The sequence below is a fragment of the Ruditapes philippinarum genome, unplaced genomic scaffold (assembly GCF_026571515.1).
Source record: "Ruditapes philippinarum isolate M1 unplaced genomic scaffold, ASM2657151v2 ctg1030_1_1_1_1, whole genome shotgun sequence".
Taxonomy (NCBI): Eukaryota; Metazoa; Mollusca; class Bivalvia; order Venerida; family Veneridae; genus Ruditapes; species Ruditapes philippinarum.
Window position 1 is genome coordinate 208,707 of NW_026864618.1, and position 26,284 is coordinate 234,990.

The 26,284-nt window shown below is 33.1% G+C and overlaps 2 protein-coding genes across 5 annotated transcripts in view; one reads left to right on the top strand and one right to left on the bottom strand.

The window, feature by feature from the left end:
* Positions 1 to 6,582: 6,582 nt before the first annotated feature.
* LOC132726278 (UPF0193 protein EVG1 homolog) lies at positions 6,583 to 15,809 on the bottom strand. Its single transcript, XM_060711585.1, has 7 exons — positions 15,663 to 15,809; positions 14,081 to 14,143; positions 13,585 to 13,681; positions 12,911 to 12,999; positions 12,196 to 12,342; positions 11,088 to 11,188; positions 6,583 to 10,718 (listed from the first exon to the last, which is right to left on the bottom strand). Exons 1-7 carry the CDS (start codon positions 15,766 to 15,768, stop codon positions 10,626 to 10,628), a joined length of 696 nt encoding a protein of 231 aa, XP_060567568.1. The 5' UTR covers positions 15,769 to 15,809; the 3' UTR covers positions 6,583 to 10,625.
* A 1,662-nt stretch (positions 15,810 to 17,471) lies between these two features.
* LOC132726274 (dual oxidase maturation factor 1-like) overlaps positions 17,472 to 26,284 on the top strand; it is a 28,569-nt gene continuing 19,756 nt past the window's right edge. For all 4 annotated transcript variants that reach the window (XM_060711571.1, XM_060711573.1, XM_060711572.1 and 1 more), the window contains exons 1-2: positions 17,472 to 17,631; positions 19,770 to 19,966. In XM_060711571.1, the coding sequence (XP_060567554.1) occupies positions 19,808 to 19,966 (159 nt within the window). In that variant the 5' untranslated portion in view covers positions 17,472 to 17,631; positions 19,770 to 19,807. The remainder of the gene's footprint in view (positions 17,632 to 19,769; positions 19,967 to 26,284) is intronic.

Genomic DNA, 26,284 nt, shown 5'->3' on the forward strand with positions numbered 1-26,284 from the left:
ATTAGTCCCCTACCGGTTTACCGGAGGGGACTTTAGGTTTACCCTCCGTCCGTCCGTCTGTCTGTCCGTCCGTCTGTCTGTCTGTCAGTCCGTCAGTCCGTCCGTCCACAAAACTGGATCCCGCGATAACTTGAAAAGTACTGAAAATATTTTTATGAAACTTGGTATATGGATAGATGGCAGTATGGAGATTATGCACGTCTTTTCCTTTTCTTCCTATGTTGAAAATTCTGGTTGCTATGGCAACAAATAGGCTGAAAATATGGCAAATTTTACACATAAACTGGATCCAGTGATAACGCAAAAAGTACTTTAAATATATTTATGAAACTTGACATATGGGTAGATGGCAGTCTTGGGATTATGCACGTCTTTTTCTTTTCTTCCTATGTTGAAAATTCTGGTTGCTATGGCAAAAAATAGGCTGAAAATATTGCAAATTTTACACATAAACTTGATCCAGTGATAAAGCAAAAAGTACTGGAAATATTTTTATGAAACTTGACATATGGGTAGATGGCAGTCTTGAGATTATGCACGTCTTTTTCTTTTCTTCCTATGTTGAGAATTCTGGTCGCTATGGCAACAAATAGGCTGAAATTATGACAAATTTTACACATAAACTGGATCCAGTGATAAAGCAAAAAGTACTGGAAATATTTTTATGAAACTTGACATAATTATGGGTAGATGGCAGTCTTGAGATTATGCAAGTCTTTTTCTTTTCTTCCTATGTTGAGAATTCTGGTTGCTATGGCAACACATAGACTGAAAATATGGCAAATTTTACACATAAACTGAATCCAGTGATAACTCAAAAAATACTGGAAATATTTTAATGAAACTTGACATCTGGGTAGATAGCAATCTTGAGATTATGCATGTCTTATCTGTTCTTCCTATTTTGAAAAAATATCAGTTGCCTTGGCAACAAATAGGCTTAAAACATGGCAAATATAACAATATTTGTGATTAGTCAAAAAGAGCTGAAAATTTTTATGAAATTGCATCTTTAATTCAAGAGTTATCTCCGCTTTAAGAATTTTGCTTTTAAAATGTTATATTTTGGTAACAGGGATGTTTTAAATATTAACTTTAGAGTGTCCTTCAGTCCGTCTGTCTTTCTGTTCATAAAAACTGTTTCCTGTGATCACTTTTAAAGAACTTTTCCAACAAGTTTACTTAAAATGGAGAAAAATTGAAACATTAGTGAATGGCCATGAATGGCCCTTCAGAATGTTGATGAGGTTCTAACCGGTAGGGGACTTATGGATTGCTTGCAATACTATGATAATTGCTTGTTTGTTTAAAAAGCTATACAATTATTTTATGGTGGATTTAGCTTACATAGCTTCTTAAAATTTTATTGTGTTAAAGGCCCATTAAGCCTTCGTAATGCTGCGATTTTTATTCTTCAATCTTGATTTTGGTATCTTGCAACACTCATTGTCCATATGAACTATCTTTTGAGTCTGTTACTTTTTGGGGATTGGTATAATTAGAGTGATTAAGTATTTTGTATGGAAGTCCGAATACTTCTTTGTTTACATTTTGCTATTGTTACAACACATTACTGCAGGATATGCATATCATTTTTCAGTTGTTTAAAATCAAACATGCCCTAATCCATCACTGAAACATTATTCATTTTTAAAGAATTAAAAAAATATTGATTTCTGAGGAATAATGGGCCTTTAAGCTTGTTTATTTTTTTTACTTTTTGTATTTATTAGCATTGGTTATCTTGCATAGTTTTTTTCTTTCATGTTTTTGTCTAATGTTTTTGTGACAAATTTATGTAACATTGATCAGTTAAGATGTGATATAATAGCATTCCAATGTCCATTTATTGAAATTAACTTCCCTTTTTTTCCTTGTCATTTGTGAAGAATGTAGATAAGTCACTGATGTATATTGGCATTAGTACTGAAATAATGCAAAGAAAGCCCTACATTCTTTTTTTATAGAGTTTTGTGATCGAGACTTTTGGATTGTGGGACAGCAAGTATGAACAATTTATTTTATAATACTCCACGTTTGTAACGTCGATTTTCATTGGATAATCGTGACGTGTATATAGCTTTATATGCACGGTTGCTGTCGATTTGTAAAGAAATCTAAAAATGATGCGTGCTGTATTATAAATTTGTTGTAAAGATTGTTGACAGGTTATATGACCGTATATAAACGGCTATTTGCAATATAACAGTGGCTCGGATTATATTTACAAATAGCCATTTATATAGGGCCATATAACCTGTCAACAATCTTTATAACTAATAATATACAGAAAATATTCTTGTTATATATTATTTAAAAATTTATCTGAATTAGTTTTTGTCATTTGAATAATCCTTTAAGAATTTTTGCTTGATAGTATGTGGTCTATAAACTTTTACTTGTGCCTAGATAGATAAACATCTTATTTGTGTTTTTTTTTTCTTTTTGTACAAGATTTGTAAATAATAACAGTAAAATCAAAGGTTTCTTAAGAAGTTTGTAGCATAACATATGTAACAGCAAAGCAAGAGTGAGATTTAATAATACAGTTTCTGTCTCATTAGGTTTTTAAACTTTAACTATTTGTATCTATGTGCCATATTCATTATGCAGAATTTTTTATATTATACAATCTTAAAGTAAAGCTTTAAAAAGAAAAGAATCTCTTTATTTCAAAGGTTCAATGTACATGTATATGCAAACAGCAACAATGATTTACATATGCCATTATAATAGAGAAATCTTTACCTTGCTGGAACCAAAATTGGTAAGCCTTTGTCACCACTATAGGGCTAAACTAGCTCGTACTTCTTTGCAGTCTGACCAAGTTCTGTACTTTTGGCTGACCAAAATACCCCCAAAATTTATAATGGACACTTCTAAAAATGGGAGCTTGACTAGGCCATTTAAAAAATTCAGGAGTTTAAGGGGAAAGCAAGTGAGTTATATGAACAAAGGGAGGTAATGATTAATTTATATATTTCTGTTTTTATATGAGAACTAGTATTGCTTTAAAGTCTAAATGATCTTTTTTATATAAATGCATATCATATTTTGTACTTTAAGTATATTTGCCCTACTAAATTTGTATAATGAACTTGCCAGTTTGTTGTTGTAAAGTTGCATACAGAATTTTGATATAAAAAACCTAAAACAGAACACAATGTAGTCATATATTTGGTCATTATATATACAAGCATTATTAATAATGTGAAGAAATCCTAAAATTGAATAGTTAATAGTCTGTTTCAACTGTGTGGTTGTCAATATGAGCTTGGTTATTTACTACTTGCATAGGCACGTTATTTCCTACTTGCATAGGGAAGTTCTTTACAACTTGCATAGGTAAGTTCTTTAGTACTTGAATAATAGGCAAGTGCTTTATTACTGGCATAGGCAAGTTATTTACTACTTGCATAGGCAAGTTACTTACTACTTGCATAGGCAAGTTCTTTACTTTGTGCATAGGCAAGATATTTACTACTTGCATAGGCAAATTCTTTACTTCATGCATAGTCAAGTTGTTTTTGCCCTTGGAATTTAGGGAGCTTTAAAGTTTCAGGCTTGCTTTTTGTTTCTGTTTAATACAGTGTTTATACATCTTTTTTGTGAAAGTCACAGATAAAAATGTTTTGCCTTGAATGTACATTACCATATGTGATGATACATGTACTTTGGCGTTCACAGAACTAAAATTTGCAATGTATCATAGCTTTTATGACAAGCTAGAAATTCCACTTTACTGTCAAGTTGAGAGCATTTTGTTAGTACCTTCTTGTCATTAGTGTTGTTTCATATTTAAATACATTTAAGAGGAAATATTGGATTAAAAAAATTGTAGTATGTGTGGGGCAGTTATAGCAAAATGGTATGAGAATCAAAATTAAATATTTTATCAACATATCCTCTTTTTGTTCATGATATGAACAGTTGTTTTAATTTTTATCCATGTTTTGTTATAACAAATAGGCAGAAAATGAGAAATACTGATACAATTCATGAGGATTTGTTTCATTTTGTATTTTCAATAACAATAGTAAAATTATCAGCATTTTCTAATTTTATTATGCCCCCCACCCCTTCAAAGAAGTGGGGGTATATTGCTTTGCATTTGTCTGTCAGTGGGTCTGTTAGTCTGTAGACCAAATGGTTTCCGAGTGATAACTAAAGAACGCTTAGGTCTAGGAACTTCAAACTTAGTATGATGATTTTTCATGACCAGTAGATGACCCCTATTGATTTTGGGGTCAAGGTCACATTGATCTTGTAGGTTAAAATGGTTTCCGGGTGATAACTAAAGAACACTTAGGCCTAGGAACTTCAAACTTAGTATGATGATTGTTCATGACCAGCAGATGACCCCTATCGATTTTGGGGTCAAAGGTCAAGGTAACATTTACCTTGTAGGTAAAAACGGCTTCCGATCAATAACTAAAGAATGCTTAGGCCTAGGAACTTCAAACTTGGTTTGATGATTTTTCATGACCAGCAGATGACCCCTATTGATTTTGGGGTCAAGGTCACATTGACATTGTAGGTAAAAACGGTTTCCGATCATTAACTAAAGAATGCATAGGCCTAGGAACTTCAAACTTGGTATGATGATTGTTCAAGACCAGTAGATGGCCCCTATTGATTTTGGGTTCAAATATCAAGGTTGCATTTATCTTGTAGGTAGAACTGGTTTTCTATCAATAACTTGACAAGCTATGGGCTATTGGCCCTTAAATTTTGAGAGTGCATTGGTCTTGGCCTGTAGATGACCCCTAATGATTTTTGGGTCAGGGGAACAAATGTCAAGGTTGCATTGACCTTGTATTTCAAAATGGTCTTCTATCAATAACTGGACAACCCATGAACCCTTGACCTTCAAGCTTTACAGATTCATTGCTTTTGGTCAGAAGAGGATCTCGATGGATTTTTTGGCGTTAAGGCGTCAGATGTCAAGATCACATTGACCTTATAAGTAACATTGCTTTCTGATCATTATCCCAACTCATGGGCCCTTAACCATCAAACTTCACAGGTGCATTGGTTTTGGCCAGTAGATAACCCCTATTGATTCTAGGGTCACTGTCATATTTACCTTGTATGTACATTTGTAAAGACCATTTCTGACCAATAACTCAACAACTCAAGTTGCCTTGGTTGATATTTTTTTATTAAACTAAAAATCCTTTTGGTATACACATTTGAAGGTCATGTAATAAAATTATAGCAACTTGGCTGTCATTAAAGAGGCCTACATGATTCATAAAATTTATGCATATATTATTTGGTAAGATTTGAAATAACTTTGTCATAAAATTGCTGCACACAACCTTTGCGGTCGCAATTACCTAGTGACTATTAATTAACCCTTATTGATTTTTTGGTCACTAGGTCAAAAGTCATGACTAATTGGCTGCTGATAGGGGGCATACATGTTTTACAAACATATCTTGATTATGTAGTTTTTAATTATATGTATTTAAGAACCATCTTTAGCCAGTACATATGCAACTTTAAGCCAACTGATTGTTTAAAATTGTACATTCCATATCAGATGTTTTTAAGCTTGTGGCTGTATTTGGAAATTCTAGTATAAAAAACATGTTGGATAATAAATAAATAATGCTGGCAATTGTCAATCAAATTTTAATACGAGAACAAATTAAGGGCTTTGTGCAAAATGGTTGTAACCCTTTTAGATTATATGAGTTACAACTATTCTGCATACACCCCTCGAAATAGATGTAGTAATGTAGTAATTTTACTGTGATAGCAGAATATTTAAATACAAATCATCCTTGTAGTAATATTTTTAATTTTGTTATTTTTAGAAATGTGCACAATCTCATTGTTATTAAAAGTTTTTATTATCATTCCATGTGTTTGTATTTTTCTCTGATACAATTCTGTTTTGGAGGTGAAGATTGAGCCACGTTACATTGAAATATCTGTCATATCAGAAACATATTCCTTAATAGAGCTGTTACAAATAGTTTTGCTACCATGTGATACAAGAAAAGAAATGTTCTAGCCAATACGTGGTATTCTGACAAATGTTGCAACTTTTTAGCTCACCTGAGCTTTTTGGATAATTGGTCATTTGATTCAAATGATACATCATGTGAAACCCTTTGGCCTAAATTGATGAAAATTGTCTGGGATGTTCTTTGCATGCAGCACAATCACAGTTTCTTTAATAATCATAGTTGCCATGACAACTGGAGGCAAAATCTTTCAAATAGGTTTAGGAAGAAAAAGGATCAATAGAAACAAGGATGGTGCGTCAATATTGAATAATTATATTCAGGTTAATTTGATCAGAAAGAATATTAGATGCCTCTATAGTCTCAAATTATTATAATGAATCAGTCCTACTTATAATTCTTCATATCAAACTTTTAAAAGTATTTAGTCAGCCTTTTCTCAGGTAGTACTGGCCCTCGAAATGGTAATCAATTGAAAAAAATAATGATATATGTATGTATCTTGTAGAAAAATGTATTCCTGCCTTTCTTAAATTCAAAAGAATCCTAACTTTCAACAAAATGCTGGCTGAATGATGATACGAGGTGAAATTTTTTAACAACAAAATGAATTTTGGTCATTTATTTCAAATAAAATATCACATTTAATATATAGAAAAAATATGTAACACATACAGTATGTATATAAATTATTTTAAAAACATATAGACATACATGGAAATCTATAATTTTACTTCCTTTGAAATACAAAATGTATAAACAAAGAGAAAGAACAAAATACAAGATAAAATGATAATAAACATAAAAAAAACAACCAGGACGGACATTGAAGTTTTTAAGTATACACGGTATACATTTAAATGATGTAACACAATTAAGGTCATATGGTGCTGAAACTGGAAAGATGATTTTTGCTAAAATTGGGTGTTACAAACTTAAAGTAACACCAAGGGTCAAAACCACCTCACCTGCTGGAGCTTATAGATGCACTGACTCCATTTAGTCACCTCAGGGATAAACAGTGGCTGCAATTCTGAAAGGCTACCACTCGGCCACAAGGGGGACAAAAAATGATAACAAGAGCTGTCTGTAGGACAGCAACGCTCGGCTATTCTTACTGCTTGATAGTAAAAAAAATGCTTGATAGAGTTACCTCCTCCTGTTTACAGGTTGGGGTCATGATGGTGAACAAGTGTGCAAAGTTTCAAAGCCATATGTCAATGGACTTTGAAAATATTTGAACTATTACAAAAACTTTAACATAATTTTAAGTCGAAAAAGGGGCATAATACTGTCAAAATGCTTGATAGAGTTACCTCCTCCTGTTTACAGGTTGGGGTCATGATGGTGAACAAGTGTGCAAAGTTTCAAAGCCATATGTCAATGGACTTTGAAAATATTTGAACTATTACAAAAACTTTAACGTAAATTCTAAGTCGAAAAAGGGGCATAATTCTGTCAAAATGCTTGATAGAGTTACCTCCACCTGTTTCCAGGTTGGGGTCATGATGGTGAACAAGTGTGCAAAGTTTCAAAGCCATATGTCAATGGACTTTGAAAATATTTGAACTATTACAAAAACTTTAACGTAAATTCTAAGTCGAAAAAGGGGCATAATTCTGTCAAAATGCTTGATAGAGTTACCTCCTCCTGTCTACAGGTTGGGGTCATGATGGTGAACAAGTGTGCAAAGTTTCAAAGCCATATGTCTATGGACTTTGAAAATATTTGAACTATTACAAAAACTTTAACGTAAATTCTAAGTCGAAAAAGGGGCATAATTCTGTCAAAATGCTTGATAGAGTTACCTCCTCCTGTTTACAGGTTGGGGTCATGATGTTGAACAAGTGTGCAAAGTTTCAAAGCCATATGTCAATGGACTTTGAAAATATTTGAACTATTACAAAAACTTTAACGTAAATTCTAAGTCGAAAAAGGGGCATAATTCTGTCAAAATGCTTGATACAGTTACCTCCTCCTGTCTACAGGTTGGGGTCATGATGGTGAACAAGTGTGCAAAGTTTCAAAGCCATATGTCAATGGACTTTGAAAATATTTGAACTATTACAAAAACTTTAACGTAAATTCTAAGTCGAAAAAGGGGCATAATTCTGTCAAAATGCTTGATACAGTTACCTCCTCCTGTCTACAGGTTGGGGTCATGATGGTGAACAAGTGTGCAAAGTTTCAAAGCCATATGTCAATGGACTTTGAAAATATTTGAACTATTACAAAAACTTTAACGTAAATTCTAAGTCGAAAAAGGGGCATAATTCTGTCAAAATGCTTGATACAGTTACCTCCTCCTGTCTACAGGTTGGGGTCATGATGGTGAACAAGTGTGCAAAGTTTCAAAGCCATATGTCAATGGACTTTGAAAATATTTAAACTATTACAAAAACTTTAACATAAGTGGTTACGCCGACGCTCGGGTGACTACAATAGCTCTACTTATTCTTATCGAATAGTCGAGCTAAAAATAAAGCAGTCGACAGAAGAGAATCTGGTCAGAATACACATATAAACAGACTAGCATGTTTACATATAAACAGACTAGCATGTTTATAGACTGGTGACATAAATAAGTCAGTATTACCTATAACAATTTAAAAGGATTAAAGGGTAAGTTACAACTTAATTTGCAGAGTCCATGATAACACTACAACAACATATAGGATGAAATAAACTCATGTTTACAAAATGACTGTGACTACCACCTCTGTATGGAATGCTTATGTAATATATATGTATGAACACAAAATACACATGTGGTTTAATTAAAAACATGAATTAAAAACACCTTGGCAAACTAGTAGACAGTTGTTTTTTTTCCTTAAACAATATACGACTTAAAACAACTAGAATTCTTAACTATTTAAGTTTAAGTAATAAAATAGTAACATTTGAAAGAAATTCCAAAACCTGAACTTTACAACCTGAATACATGTATTTTCTATAATCTGAAAGGTATTTCCAGATATGATTTCCTTGTCATAAAATATATTTATAAACTACATGTGCTGTGGTCTGAACATATCTTTTTATTGATTTTTGTCAAAAACTTTCCTTTACAAGTTCAGTTCCTTTAGAAGCAGTGGTTAAGTATGACAAGTTGAAAATAATGTTAGTTAAAACCAAGGAAATATATTACGATGAAAGACTTCTGAGAAAAAGGTTTCTTAACATTGCAACATGTTTAAACATAGAAAGAAAGATTGGCAAGCAGAAATAATACAAATATTGTATATAATATGGGATCCTAACATGAATTGCCATTTGATATATGTAGGTGTATATTTAAGAAGTCTTTGAGTTTTATATGGGCATTATAGCTTTTCAAGGACAAGTTAAATGTTAGTGTATATGTGTATGTTAGTGTATATGTGTATGTTAGTGTATATGTGTATGTTAGTGTATATGTGTATGTTAGTGTATATGTGTATGTTAGTGTATATGTGTATGTTAGTGTATATGTGTATGTTAGTGTATATGTGTATGCTAGTGTATATGTGTATGTTAGTGTATATGTGTATGTTAGTGTATATGTGTATGTTAGTGTATATGTGTATGTTAGTGTATATGTGTATGTTAGTGTATATGTGTATGTTAGTGTATATGTGTATGCTAGTGTATATGTGTATGTTAGTGTATATGTGTATGTTAGTGTATATGTGTATGTTAGTGTATATGTGTATGTTAGTGTATATGTGTATGTTAGTGTATATGTGTAAGAACCTTTTTATCACATGATATATAATAAGACATGTATTGAAACTCCAAAACAGTCCAACATCAATGTTTAACCCTTACCATGATAAATATCATAAATGGACTTTTCTCTCTTTCAATCTAGACAAAATCATCCGTCACTTTTAAGGAAATTTTCAAAATATGTACTGACTAAAAAGTAAAAGCTGTAGACCATAATCAGGTGGCACAGATGTGCTGGGTGATCTTAGTCTTCAATGGGCAGATACTGATTTCTCTAGCAGGCTAACTATCAAAGAGTAATTCCTAATAATATATAAAACATGTTTTTGTTTGTTTGTTTTGGGTTTAACGTCACATCGACACAGTATAGGTCATATCGCGATGTTCCAGCTTTCCTGGCCGAGGAAAACATGTGTGAAATAAAGATCTACATAATGATTATATTACAATGAAAAGTGTTAAACAAGTGTCATAATGTGATTAACAAGTGTTTAAAAACACAATACATAAAACATTTCCAAAAAACATTTCCTTTATCAACAGGGACTAAATAATAAAGTATCAGAATTTCACTGCAATAACATAACACCTTTCTTTTTGATTTACTGAAGTACGGAAGAGTTCTATTTCATCCATGAAATTATTTTGTAGAAACAATGTCAAGTTTACAATGCTGAGTAAAACTTTCTAAAACAATTTTAAACTTTAGTTCTGAGACTGCAAATCTAAACAGTACAGATGTTGTACATTAACAATACTATGCATAAAAAGCACAGCTTCCTTATCAAAAGTTCAAAAAAAATATCTATATTTTTTTCATCCTTTTTTACATTTAAATTTCTCATTTTCAAAACAAGAATATAGATGGATATTGTCACTATGTGAACCATATGGATATGTTTCATCTAATAATGATCTAAGCTGTCTGGAGATTGTCAGTTATTTGTTCTTTTTCTTGGCATCCTCTCTTGCTATAAGTTCTTCCAATTCTTTTGATCTTTTCTTGTCTATTAATTCCATTTCTCTTATGAGCTGCAAAAAATGTTTGTAAAAAAAATCTTAAAATTTCTCAAATAAATGGAATGAACGTTTGTAATTGTTTACAATATAGTTGTTATTTATAATTCAGGATATTGGTTTTTATTTATAATTTATTAGATAATTGTACCTCTGGCATAGTAATTCTGTATCAAATTATCTGGATATTTCTTGAAAATCAGCAATAAATTGGCTAGACCAATATAAAATGTGATCACATTAATGCTGCAATATTAGGTCATATAAAGACATGTATTTTAGTTTATATATTTGACTTTGTACATGTACATATGAGCATTGCCCTGTGATAAGAAATATACTGCCAATGATAAACAAATCTTGATGAATTATTTTTGTTTGTACCTGAGATATTTGAGTTTCAATGAGTGGTCTGTGTTTTTCTCCCTGTCCGACAGCTTCCATTTGACTTAAAAATTCTCTTCGTTCATCTATCTCTTGTTGCACTGAAATAGACAAGTCACATATAAGAAACAGTATCCTCCTTAACCTGCTGGAAACAAAAATGATAAGCCTTTGCCACCAGTGTAAAGCCAGGCCAGCAGGCAAATCCATGCCACCTGACACGACTCTTTATTGTTAGCAGCTAAATTTTTGTATCTTGATAGTGAAGTTTCTTACCAGGTAAATGGATTGTTCCTAATTCAAAGCAGGGCAAGTCGATTACACAAAATCAGGAGGTTAGGGTCAGTTTGATACTTTTTAAACAATATTTTATAATTTTACTAAAATACTATTCAAGACAAAAGCAAAAATTCAGATATTTAAATCACATCTTTAAAATCAACTAAACTTGCTGCCTTACTTATCCTTAACACTAGCTTACTGGCAATTACAGAATCTACCCATGCAAACATTATAAACCAAACTCAGTTGTCTCCAGATTAAAAGATGGACAAGCCAATTTAAGATATTTAGCAATGTAAGGGTTAACTTAATTAGGAATATAAACAGTTATAATTTGAGCAATTGTCTAAGAATATATTTGTAATAGAAAACCTGTGTTTGAAATCATATTTTCTAGTAATGTAAAGGTTGCTGACCATGTAGGTTCAAATCCCGTCAGGGACAAGCAGTTGTTATGATACACTCATTGCTTAATACTGGTTGGTTCCAAAAACAGATTCCAGAGTATTACAATAAGCTTATAGCTTCCAACATAATTGAACTTAAATGAATTGGTATAAACTAATCATATTTTCCAGTTAATTTTGTGAGAAAAACACCTGCAATACATCATTTTAAAGATACTTTGATGTGATAAATGTCCACACAGTTTTTAAGAGTTCCTGTTATATTTTTTTTTCTTTGAGCCTCGACTTTGTAATTGTAAGTCTTCACTTTCTCATCTGTGAAAAGAACAAGCATTAAATATGATAATAAAGAAGGGAGACAATTCAGTAACATAATAATAAAATGCCTCTTCCTAGCTTTATAAAAACTAAATTCTTACACTCATCAAATCTGTCTGGGACAGGCTCCTCCTCGTATTCTACAGGTTGTGACCTACGTTTTAACCTTTCAGCTGCCGGGTCAATATCCTTACCAAACGCCATCATATTTGCAAGTTTCTCTTTCTCCTTTGCAGAATTTTTAAACCCTGAAAATGGAAGTTATTATCTACATGTATTTCATTCTATAAAGTTACAGGACTTCACAGTCACAGGTTTTTAAACACTGTTTTGTTTTATATGGTTTGAAATATCAAAAAGTTCTGAAAAACATTCAAGAAACCATTAGAATTGTTCTTTATCACAATTCGTTATGAAAGTTTTTAGCCTTATTTATTTGGTGTGAATGGTTTGATGCTTTTTACAGGCTGCGTTTTTCCTACAGTCAAACTGTTAACTTGGAAAATGACACCCTTCGTCTAAAATGACTTCATTTGTCTTCTAACAAGTCTAATTGGTTGGACTAGAAAGTTTTTCGATATTGAACTTAATTAAATTAAGCTCTTAGATTAGGACAAATTTTGTTAAGTACCATGATACATATACATACTTCTATTAAATATATTGCTTTCTAATATTAAAAAATATATGTCTGGGGTCTGAACCTACAGCAGTAGGCAAGTGAATAGTGATTTGAAGTAAGCAATGTTAACAACTTGGCTGAAGATGACCCTTTTTATGATTTTTAATTGAAAACTTAATAAAAGAGATATTTACAATGTGAAGGAGTTGGTTCATATTCTGGCCTCTCATAAGCTCCTGATGCTTCAATGGTTTCCTTTGATCTCATCTTACTTTGATAATTCCTGTTTAAAATAGAATATAGAAAACAATCTTCATCTATTTCAAATTTAACAAGAAAACATGGCAATGCCTAGTAACATGTTTTCAAAAAATACCATACTGAAACTAGAAAGTTTTGTTCTAGTTGGAATGCAAAATGAAGCAGTTTTCAATGTAATAATGTGCACTATAATGGAAAGAATTATATGAAGAAACAAAGGTAAGAAATAAGTGTTTTGTTATTTCAACAAGTTCTTTTAGAAAAATAATAACATTCAAGTACATGAGTACTTGCAGTGATTAAAATATTGGGCCTGGCAAACGTGCAAATGAAGTAAGTAATTATAAGGTAAGATTACCTTAAGACTAAATGCTGTGCAGACTTAAGAGTTCATATTGACTCCAATAATTCTTCATTGTTTCAGTTTACAAAGTTATTTGTTATCAATCACAGTGGACACACATAATACTTAGTGTTATATCCACTTATCATGGCCACTATCTACTACTCCTATAAATTTCATCTAGAAATTACTAGAAATGGTTAACCGCAACCTGAACATAAATATTAAGTCAATGGAAAGCAAAGAGTAGAACTGTTAACTTACTTTGGTGTAAGGTATTTTGGAGGTTTCTTAGGTGCTGGGGCTTGCTTTTTCTTGGCACTAGATGTTGGATTGCACTGGGTTGGTAAAGTTCCCCCACCTAAAATAATAACACATGTGCTTAAATTTTCAATATCATTAATTTGTTTTCCTTTGTCAGCTCTTAGAGTAGTTCCTCTTAAAGGCATGAATTATCTTATTACATGTATATGGAATGGAATATTTTGACAAAGTCCCATTCATATGTAATTAATGTAACAGATCACTGAAACTTACAGCATTACATACAATTAATATAAAATAACTTTAATATGTAGTAATCTTGCACAATATAATACAGGTTCACTAAATGTAATTAATTTAAAGATTATTTTTTTTCATTCTCATAATTATGCAGCCATCTAATTTCATATGATGAAAGAGTCTGAACTAGTAGTAGTGCAGGCATTATTGCCATTTAAAATGTATAAATTAGAAACTGATGGTAATAAATTCTTACCTCTTAACTGTTTTTCTAGATGTCTCTGTTGAAAATTTGTAAGTTTGGATTCCTGCATCATCTCTGAAATAAAATATAACTTGATTAAAACATGATCATCTCCGAGAATAATCTTAATCCCAGTAAGACTTTAGACCAAACCTTATAAGACTGGTTGTTTTGATACAGTCAATAGACCAATATTCCCCATTTTTAACTATATGCACATCCTATATATATATTCATATTCTAAAAGTCACTGCAAATTAATAAAAAATTGCATTGCAAGATTTATGAACAAATGGTATATGTAGCACCAGTATATATGAAAGGTCATATTCAAAATGGGACAAAAAATTCAATCCTTCAAAATGTCAAATCATCCTAATTATAAAATGAAAGACTCAAGTACCAACACAAAATACCTTGCAAAATACCATACTAGAATCAGGTTCATTAGCAATGTATCTTGGTGTCACAAAAGGACAAGCTTGATTTTCTAGATTATAGGAGCCAAGAGCAAAGCCACATATATCAACCCCTTATTATGTATCAAAATATCTTGCAAAGTAAGGTTGCCATTCCACTTTAAACAGTCAAGCTTGCCATTCCCAGGCTTTGAAACAATTATCAACTACTACAAATACTCGTTCTTTTCCCAGGACTACTTATGCTGGGCCCACTTATGTCATCTTGTCTCCGCCCATGTTCAATCAGGTCTTACATTATATAGGAATAAAAAGCTCTAAAAATAGATTTTTTTTTTAATCCTGATCCACAATCCCAAGATTCATTGCCTCGTGAAGTGATCAATTTCCACTATCTTGTTTTACGTAACCAAATGTCTTTACATTTTATTTCATCTATTACTTAGAATAATTCATATCTTCTTAATCTTTGTTTCTTTTTCACATTTTTGCAACTGCTTTTTTGATTCTACCATTACAAATTTCAGACAACATGACAGTGACAAACATGGTCACAGAAATTCTTGCAAATTGTGAACTTGCCTGAAACAGATTTTAAGTGAATAACATCATAGTTTCCTCTCTATCTTTATCTGGCTCTTTGATCAGAGTGTAGGTCAGATAGAACGAGAGTCACCCATATCAAACCACCCCCCATCCCCCCGCTTTTTTTATGATTTATCTATTTTAAACTTTCATTAGCTAGACTTAAGAATCTGTGACGTGTCCAAAGCTATTTGTAAAATTATGACTTTACCTGATATTATTTCTCAAATATTTATGATTCCCTACAAAATTAGATTATTTCTAGGGTAAGGGTTTATGGATAAGATTATAAATGGAAGAAATGCAAGAAATTAGAAAGATAAAAAAAGACAAATAAAAATGTGTCTTATGTCTAATCTTTGATCGATAAATAAGTGTTTTACATAAAATGCTTATGCATATGAAACAAACCTCAAAGCAACATAAGATAGAATCTACTGATAAAATAATATTTTGTATCGAAAATGTTTGAGTACGAATACACGATTCCATGTAAACAAAGCATATATCTCTCTCAAAATCGTAAATCCAATATTTAAAAAAATATATCAAGATATATAATTACTATATATCGTTATTTGTTACATTACCTTTCAACAAACTATGAGTCTGTTGACTGTATTGCACTTTTGGTGCACTCCAAAATCCACCGGACTCCGCATAGTTCGCCATCTTGAAACAATTTGCTGAAACCATGTGACGTCATTTAAGGGAGATCACTTCGGACAAACTGTGAAAGTTTCAGTCAGCGCGAAAATATTTGACGAGTCGCGAACAAACAAAGCTTTTCACAAATATTAGATTTATTGAATGAAATTTCCTTTGAACATATTCAACCAAACCTAACCTGACTTATGAAATATTGTAAATTAACTGATTCTATGTCTTGACCCACATAAGTAGGCACAGAGGTGACATTTGTGCGTTTTTATGGCACAAGATAATTAAGTCGTGCGCACGAGATACTGAACATGTCGTGGCCAAGAGTTACTAAGTGGTGCGCACGAGATACTATATAAGTCGTGGTCATAAGTTACTAAGTCGTGCACGCGAGATAAGTAAATCTAAGTGTGCACGAGATACTAGGTTGTGTTACGAGTTACTAAGTCGTGCGTGTATACGAGATTCTATGTCGTGGTCACAAGTCACTTAGTCGTTCGCATGAATTTATTAAGTGTTGTGCACGGGATACCATTCGTGGACCTGGCCACGAGTTACTAAGAGATAATTAACCAACTAAAACAACCAAATATAACTTATGTAGAATCTACAGTATTGAATTCTAATTAAATTAGGTGGACTTCCACTCGATAAAATGTAATAAACTTAGTCCTAATCTTTCAGCATTTACTAACTGTTTCATTTTGTTAACGTGTGTAGGTTTTGTAGCCTATATTAGATACAGTGTCCGTTCTATGTATTCATACTAAGTGTCCGAAAACTGACAGAAAGGGCCGAAAGATTGCGATTGCTTTGGTTGCGCAAAACATTGTGCAAACGTCAAAGACGGGCAATGCCTCTGGCGATGTCCTGAAAGCCTCCACCGATATTTTACCATAAAGGTAGGTCAATGTGATTTTTGTGTGAATTAAGTCTAATTCTTTTTTTTAAATTCTTGTCTCAGTAGGTTATACTATAAATCCGGTAACCATGGTAACACAGGAATATGAAAATAACGCAAGACTTGTGTAATAGTCTACCAAAATTACGCAAATATGTCAGTGACCGACACCAAAACGAACCAATACATTCTTTAGAGAAATGAATTAGCGCATACAGCTGCTAAAAACGAAATTATTCTTTAACCTTAACGGAAGTTTTTAGGAGTATTGTGTTTAACACGACACAAGACAGAAAACAGTAAAATAAGCATTAGGCAAACAATATGCTTTTAGTCGGGCAAACGAAAGATAAAAAAACTTTAGACATCAACATTTGACATTTTAAGGGCCCCTGACTGTAAAACTTTAATGCATTAGGCAGAAAAAAAAGTAATAAAAAGCAATGACAGTAAAGAAACGGCCATATGCACTGGGCTTTTTAAAAGTGGGAAATGTTTAGACCATTAGTTTTTCCAGGAAACATCCAAAAAACACAATAAATTGAAGTAAAAAAAATTTGAATTACAGTTTATAACAGTAAAGAACTTGCCATGATATACTAAAAAACCAGGCAGTCTTTGGGGAAAATTTTTTAATAAAGACAAGTTTGAAATGAGTTTTTTCCTTTTCTCATCCAATTAAAATACTTTAGAAACAAAAAAATTTGATTTCAAAAAAGTAAATTTACTTGTATATTTTTTCCGCATATTGTTTTTCGTAAAGCATTTAATCAATTCATATTTGACTATACAGTGAACAATGTAGTAAAGAATGAGATATCCACTTAACAAATTATCTGGACGACTAAACACTCTGTGTCACGATTGAGGGATTCAGGAAGTTGAAAAATTTATTATAAACCATGTAAACACTATCTTAAACTGCGATACAGCTGGGCTTGACTTCAATTGTATTACAATTTAGTGAAACAGAAAGGATATATTTGACTTAAAGTAAAGTATGTATGCATTTTGTTAACATTAATTTTGTTTAAACTGAGGATAACTTTTATGCGTTTCGTATATGCTTTTCTTTTATTTAGGTGTTGAAACTTCCTTAAATGCTTTGAACTTTATTCAATCAATTATTTTGTTAAAGTCAGTCACTATCTGAATAAAATTTACGACTCGTCCATTGCATATTTTCATTGTATTCGCTTTATAAGATGGTTTTAATATAAAGGTTTAATATAAATCAATTCTTAACATTTGATCAATGACCTTCAAGTCATTGCTCTTTTCTTTTTCCTTCTTTGCAAAACGAAACAAATCATATAGAAAACATATTTGTATAATGCATTTCTTATATTATAAATAAATGATAAAAGTGGGTATGCATTGGGGTTTTTAAATCAATTTTTTTATCGAAATTTTCGTTTAATTTCCCACATATTTAAAAGGGTTATTTAAAAAGTGTCGCTTTAAACAAAAAATTTCAAAACAAAAAACCTATGCCTTTACGTTTATGTTTTAAAATTAAAACGTACTTTTAAACCATTATGAACTTTTGAATTAATGAAACTTAACAAACCCGGGTTGGGTATAGAAATGGATATTTTGGGATAAGTTCCCAATATTCAAGGGAATGATTATTTTAAAAACGAGTAAGGACAGTTCCCTTTTCTAGGAATGGAATTTTGATTCATCTTAATAAGAGGATCAAAAATTTAAAGGGTAAATCGAAACTGATTTTTTAAACGATTTTTAACAAAATTTTAAAAAAATAATTCTCCAAATCTTTTAAATTCAAATACATAAACAAAAAAACCCCAAAACAAAATTTAAGCCCCAATTTTTTTCTTTTTTTTAAAAAAAAAAAGAATAAAAAAAAGGAAAAAAAGCAAAAACGGGGTCGCGGGAAAAAAAAAAAAGGGGGGTTCCCTCTTAATACAATGTACAAAAAATTTTATTTTGAAAAAATTTTAATTTTTTTTATTTGTATACGCCCTTTCTCCACCCCTTGTTTGTTAAAAAAAGGGAAAAAAATAAAGATTTTTAAAAAGGGGAAACTCCCCTTTCCCCAAAAAGTTTTATTAAAAATTTGGAAACCCCTTATATTTTGGGTAGGGAAAAAAAACCAAATTTTGGGCACCACATATACTAAAATTATCCCCTTGAAGCACAAAGGAAAATTTTTATCTATCCCCAATCCGATGTCCTAAAATCGGGATCTAAAAAATTAAATACTCATTTTATGAATTTTAAATTTTCCCCAAATTTTTCAGTCTTATTACATCAATTTTGAAAATTTTTAAAAAATTTTAAAAAGTAAATTTTTAAATAAAAATTTAAAAAATAATGCCCCCACATTAAAAAATGACTTCATATTTTATTTTAAGTACGGGGGCCCCAAATTTGGGACCAAGGGGTTTTTGGGGTTTGCTGAAAAAATTTTGAAACCCTTTTTTTTTTCCCCAAAATTACATACCCCATTCTCAAATTAAAATACCTAAATTCTCCCCCTAAATGTTTAGGAGAAATTTTACGTTTCATTTAAAAATTTAAAATTAAAATTTTCAGCGTGACATAATTTTGTAGAATTCTATATTGTTTCTATGTTTAAATTTTCTGGTTTCTTTATAGAATAACGATGCGATATGCACATTATTAGATAGTGTTTCAATCGACTTTTTAAGGCGCTTTATAGCCGCCTTACTTTTAACCCTGTCTTTAAAGTTACATAGATTTTAGTATCAAAATACAAAACTAAGCTCTCAAAGGTATAGAGCTAGGTGGCCAGGATTTACAGGAGGACCTTGCTGTATACCCGTGACAAAGGCTGTTCACTTTCTATGTTAATATTTAAAATTGATTTTCAGTACACATTTACCATCCTGAGTTCTACCGACGAATCTCTTTTTTGCCATTTTATAATTACTGACAATATATAATTACTTTATTTACATAAAAGGATAGACCAGTTAATGTTAAGGCACAGCATTGCACGAATAATATACCTACAATATCGCGAAGTACCTCAAATACCAGTATTTGTTTGAAGTTAAAACATTTTAACTATGTTATTGAAACGCAATGATAAAGAATCAGCAATAACAGCAATAACTGATATTATCATATTTTCTCTTTCCACCTTCAGATAAAAGCTAGGTTACATTTTTCAACCAGCTTGTAGAGATGGCGTACCAGGCATTCCGTGAAAACGGGGCTCCAACCTGGTATGATGCCAACCCGACTGCGTGGCAAGCGGATATTCTCGAATCCGGGCTTATATTTGCATTTGTTATTTTGGCTGTTTCGTTTTTTGTCATCTTACCAGGAATTAGGGGGAAGGAGGTAAGAAACTACTGTATTTCCTTAACAGCACATCTTTAGATATGACTTGAGTCATGTAGATAACTGACTTTCTTTCCTCTTGTGTTAAGATTCAAGTGTCAGATTCTCGTTTTTTAAGTGCAAAGTTTACAAAATAAATGTATAGGGAAAAATACGATGTTCGTTTCTTTTTTTATTGTGGTTAAGCCCATCTGCTTTGGTTTTTTATGTTAAAGATATATCTTGTTTTCCGGGTCATCGGTTAAGTGATATTCCAAATGTACTTTATATATCGATAGGTTTTATTTTTATTGTAAGAAATGTGGGCTATAGGTGAATTAAAACATAATTGATTTGATAAAACGATTTAATAATACTTTTCATAATTGAGTTGATAAAACAATGTAATACTACTATTATAAATTTATTTACATCGTGTATATTGTAGCAAATAGTAGCAAGTACACTTTGGGAACATTTATAAGTGTGCCACTCTAGAATGTACACCGACATGTAGGAAAATCTTTGAACGTTTAAATGGTGGTCGAATGAAGATTTTTAATATTTTCTGAACAAATTTATTGAAGTATTTTAGTATGAAAATGCACATTTTAGGCAAACTGTATTTTTGTAAGTTTCTTTTAGAACACAGAACCTGCAGGACACAGCAGACATTAAAACGTACCCTTGCCATTAACGAACACCATAACCAGTAAAGCCAAGTGATATTCCAAATGTACTTTATATATCGATAGGTTTTATTGTATGTGAGAAGTTAGCAGTTAACAGTGAGCTAAGCAAAAAGGCATTACGATTTATATAGGGAAATCAATGATCTGCTGTTATGCTCAGCTGGGTAAGCAATCTAGCAGAGCATTCCAAAATAAAGTGTAGAAATGCTTTGCTCGTATGCTCAGCTGGGTAAGCAATCTAGCAGGCCATTACTAAATAAAGTGTAAAAATGCTCTGCTGGTATGCTCAGCTGGCTAGGCAATCTAGCAGGGCATTCCTAAATATAGTGTTAAAAATACTCTGCTGTTATACTCAGCTGGCTAAGCAATCTAGCGGGGCATTCCAAAATATAGTGTAAAAAAGCTCTGCTGTTATGCTCAGCTGGCTAAGCAATCTAGCGGGGCATTCCAAAATATAGTGTAAAAATGCTCTGCTGTTATGCTCAGCTGGCTAAGCAATCTAGCGGGGCATTCCAAAATATAGTGTAAAAATGCTCTGCTGTTATGCTCAGCTGGCTAGGCAATCTAGCGGGGCATTCCAAAATATAGTGTAAACATGATCTGCTGGTATGCTCAGCTGGCTAGGCAATCTAGCAGGGCATTCCTAAATATAGTGTAAAAATGCTTAGCTGTTATGCTCAGCTGGCTAAGCAATCTAGCGGGACATTCCAAAATATAGTGTAAAAATGCTCTGCTGAATTGCTCAGCTGGCTAGGCAATCTAGCAGGGCATTCCTAAATATAGTGTTAAAAATGCTCAGCTGGCTAGGCAATCCAGCAGAGCATTTCTAAATATAGTGTAAAAATGCTCTGTTGGCAAGCTCAGCTGGCTAAGCAATCTAGCAGAGCGTTCCAAAATATAGTGCGAAAAATGCTCTGCTGGTATGCTCAGCTAGCTAAGCAATCTAGCAGGGCATTCCTAAATATAGTATTAAAAATGCTCAGCTGGCTAGGCAATCCAGCAAAGCACTCAGAAAATTAGTGTAAAAATGTTCTGCCGGAATGCTGAGCTGTCTAGGCAAACTAGCAGGGCATTCTTAAATAAAGTATAAATTTCGTTGGTCTGCAACTGATTATTTGGCACTCGTAGACTTTCTGAAATATTTAGTGCCAATGCAGATAATGACATTTTTGACTTCTACGGGACCATCAAGTGTCTATTTCTTTGGTCTCCGACTGATTCTGGGACGATCGCAGACTTTCAGGAATTTTTGGTGTTAATGAAGATAATGACATTTGTGAATTTTTAGGACCATCCAGAGTCCATTTCGTTGGTCTGCGAATGTTTTTGGAACACTCGCAGACTTTCAGAAATTTTCGGTGCCAATGGAGATAATGACATTTTTACATCAAAAGAACCCTCCTGAGTCTATTTCGTTGGTCTGCGACTGATTCTGAGTCACTCGCAGACTTTCAGGAATTTTGGTGACAATGCAGAGAATGATATTTCTGACTTATTGGGACCTTTCTGAATCCATTTTAATGGTCTGCGACTGTTTCTGAGACACTCACAGACTTTCAGGATTTTTTATATCAAGGCAGATAATGACATTTTTTACTTCTAGAGACCATCCAGGGTCCATTTTTTTGGTCTGCGACTTAATCTTGTACAGTCACAGACTTTCAGGAATTGTTGGCGCCAAAAGAGATAATTACAATTTATGACATTTTTGACCATCCAGAGCCTATTTCGTTGGTCTGCGACTGATTATTGGGCACTTGCAGACTTTCAGGAATTTTTGGTGCTTATGCAGATAATGACATTTTAGGGTAAAAATGCTCTGCTTATGACTAAGGGGTCCTTAAAAGTAAAAAAGTCATGATCTGCAATGGCACTAAACATCCTGAAAGTCTGCGAGTCTCAAGGAATCAGTCGCAGACCCAAGAAATGTACTCTGGCGGTTCCCTAAAAGTCTGAAATGTCATTATCTCCATTGGCATCAAAATTCCTGAAAGTCTGCAAGTGTCCCAAAATCAGTCGCAGACCAGCAAAATGAACTCTGGTGGGTCGCTAGAAGTCAAAAATGTCATTATCTCCATTGGCACCAGAGATTCCTGAAAGTCTGCAAGTGTCCCAAAATCAGTCGCAGACCAACGAAATGAACTCTGGTGGGTCGCTAGAAGTCAAAAATGTCATTATCTCCATTGGCACCAGAGATTCCTGAAAGTCAGCGAATGTCCAAGAATCAGTCGCAGACCATAAAAATAGACTCTGGCGGGTCCCTAGAAATAAAAATTGCCATCATCTTTATTGGCACCAAACTTTCCTGAAAGTCTGCGAGTGTCCAACAATACGCTGCAGGCCAATGAAATGGACTCTTAAAGATCCCTAGAAGTAAAAAATATGATTATTTCCATTGGCACCAAACATTCCTGAAAGTCTGCGAGTGTCCAAGAATCAGTCGCAGACGACCAAAATGGACTCTTGAGGGTTCCTAGAAGTCTTAATTGTCAATGTCAGCATTGGCACCAAAATTCCTTAAAGTCTGCGAGTGTCCTTCAAAAAGTCGCAGGACAATGAAATAGTCTCTTAAAGGTCCTTAGAAGTCAAAAATATCATTATTTCTATTGGCACCGAAAATTCCTGAAAGTCTGCGAGTGCCTCAGAATTGCCTATAAGTTGAAAATGTCAATAAAACTTTGGCAACAATAAATCCTGGAACTCAGAATCAGTCTGCCAACTGAGCATTCCACCAGAGCATTTTTTAACTATATTTCAGAATGCCCTGCTAGATTGCCTAGCCAGCTTAGCATTCCACCAGAGCATTTTTGCACCATATTTAGTAATGCCCTGCTAGATTGCCTAGCCAGCTGTGCATTCCACCAGAGCATTTTTTTCACTATATTACGGAATGCTCTGCTATAGTGCCTAGCCAGCTGAGCATTCCAGCAGAGCATTTTTACACTATATCTAGTAATGCTCTGCTAGATTGCCTAGCCAGCTGAGCATTCCACCAGAGCATTTTTTCACTATATTAAGGAATGCTCTGCTATAGTGCCTAGCCAGCTGAGCATTCCTGCAGAGCATTTTAACACTTTATTTAGTAATGCCCTGCTACATTGCCTAGCAAGCTTAGCATTCCAGCAGAGCATTTTTACACTATATTTCGTAATGCTCTGCTAGATTGCCTAGCAGCTTAGCATTCCACCAGAGCATTTTTACACTATATTTAGGAATGCCCTGCTAGATTGCCTAGCCAGCTTAGCATTCCAGCAGAGCATTTTTACACTATATTTAGTAATGCCCTGCTAGATTGCCTAGCCAGCTTAGCATTCCAGCAGAGCATTTTTACACTGTATTTAGTAATGTCCTGCTAGATTGCCTACCCAGCTTAGCATTCCAGCAGAGCATTTTTACACTATATTTAGTAATGCTCTGCTAGATTGCCTAGCCAGCTTAGCATTCCAGCAGAGCATTTTTTCACTATATTTAGGAATGCCCTGCTAGATTGCCTAGCCAGCTTAGCATTCCAGCAGAGCATTTTCTCACTATATTTAGTAATGCCCTGCTAGATTGCCTAGCCAGCTTAGCATTCCAGCAGAACATTTTTACACTTTATTTAGTAATGTCCTGCTAGATTGCCTAGCCAGCTTAGCATTCCAGCAGAACATTTTTACACTATATTTAGTAATGTCCTGCTAGATTGCCTAGCCAGTTTAGCATTCCAGAATAACATTTGTACACTATATTTAGTAATGTTCTGCTAGATTGCCTAGCCAGCTTAGCTAGCCAGCTGAGCATTCCAGCAGAGCATTTTAACACTATATTTAGTAATGCACTGCTAGATTGCCTAGCCAGCTGAGCGTTCCAGCAGAGCATTTTTACACTATATTTAGGAATGCCCTGCTAGATGCCCAAAACAGCTGAGCATTACAGCAGATCATTACCTTCCCTATATAAATTGAAATGCCTTTTTGCTTAGCTCACTGTTCACTGCTAACTTCTCACATACGGTTTTATTTTTATTGTAAGAAATGTGGGCTATAGGTTAAAATCTTTTGATTTTCTTTAAAATTGAAAACATCTGAATCTCAGACAGAGAAAAATATTTTGGTTAAGAGTTTTATCTTCCTATAAGACAATAAATGACTATATGATAATCATCTACATATACATGTTTGCAAATCATTGTACATGCGCTTATCTCGTTGCACGTGGCCCTTTATTCCAGAAGAATTGAAATGCTTCTATTTTCATTTCTCAAAAGCGTTTAATTTGATGTCCTGTTTTAATTTCCAAACAGTTACTCGTAGGACAATTCCCTATTAAATATACCAGCCTGAACCATCTTTTGCTTATAATAATTTAGTACTTTGTATCAAAGTCAAAATGATACTTTGTTTGCATTTTGCTACGTTTTTGACAAATAAGTTCACATAAAACGTCACTTTATTCAAGTGATAAGCATGTAACTTGCTGTTTCATCATTATTTAAACGTTTTTAACTCACGTTTACCATTTCTATAAAAGGGACTATTTATTCGTTTCAGAGGCATACTATGTCTTTAAAAGCAAAGTTCAAAAACTATTTACCTGAAGAACTTCTTGAATTGACGTTTCCAGTTTCCATTCCTGAACCTTTCACTATTAATTTTGGTGATATAAAGATGAAATTATGAAATTGGCCAGCCAATAGTATAGAGTATGGTCAGACTGCACAGATACTGGTGGCAAAGGCTTATCAGTAAACGCATATTCGGTTTCAGAAGCAAAGTAGGGATTAATATATAATATGTACCTGTCATTGCAAGGTCATACTACCTGACCTGATCATTATAAACAAAGAACCGTACAGATAGCTCAAAAGTTAGAGCGTTGGACTGTGAATCGATATACCGGCTGTGCAGATCACTTTCGTTGTGATTGATCATAGAATCTTTTCTACGGTCATTCGAACTGTACCTCTGCATGTTCAGATTCATCAGTTTTAAGGCAACTAGTACTGGTAAATTGTTTGACAGCCCGCCCATGAACGATGCGGTGGCTGAACTATGCTCTAGTGAATTTAAAGTGGCTAATTGTCGTGCTCTGGAGGGTAAACCACCAACATTACCACCAACAATATAAATCATAATGCAAATACGCTGATTTTTATAACTTTATTTAACCGAAGCTAGAGGTTGGAGGTCGTAGTGTGTCTTTAACAAGCCCGCTCTATCTAGATTTACATGACCAAATTTACCCGTGTTGTGCGCTATTTTTATTTTGTGTATCTTTAAAACATGATAAAGGCAAGGTTTTAAGTCACCAATATCGTCAGATGTCGAGATAACATCACCATGAACAAAATACCCGAGATAAAAATGCTGAAAATATCGTTTAAGCGGAAGTAAAAACTAAAGTAGGGAAATTTCTTTACGCACAATTTTTTTCCGCAAACATAAAAACATTTGCTTATTTATCTTGATATAATGTTCAAATTTTTAATCAGAGTCAGTAAAATGATGACTTTATATAACAAGCTGCGCCATGATTCGGACGACTTATTTCATGTCACTGTGTATAACCAACAACGGTATATAACGGAAGTTATGTGTTCTAACGCGGAAATCATGTGACATCACTAGGTTAAATCATGATATGTTTGATCACACCCATCAGAGATCAA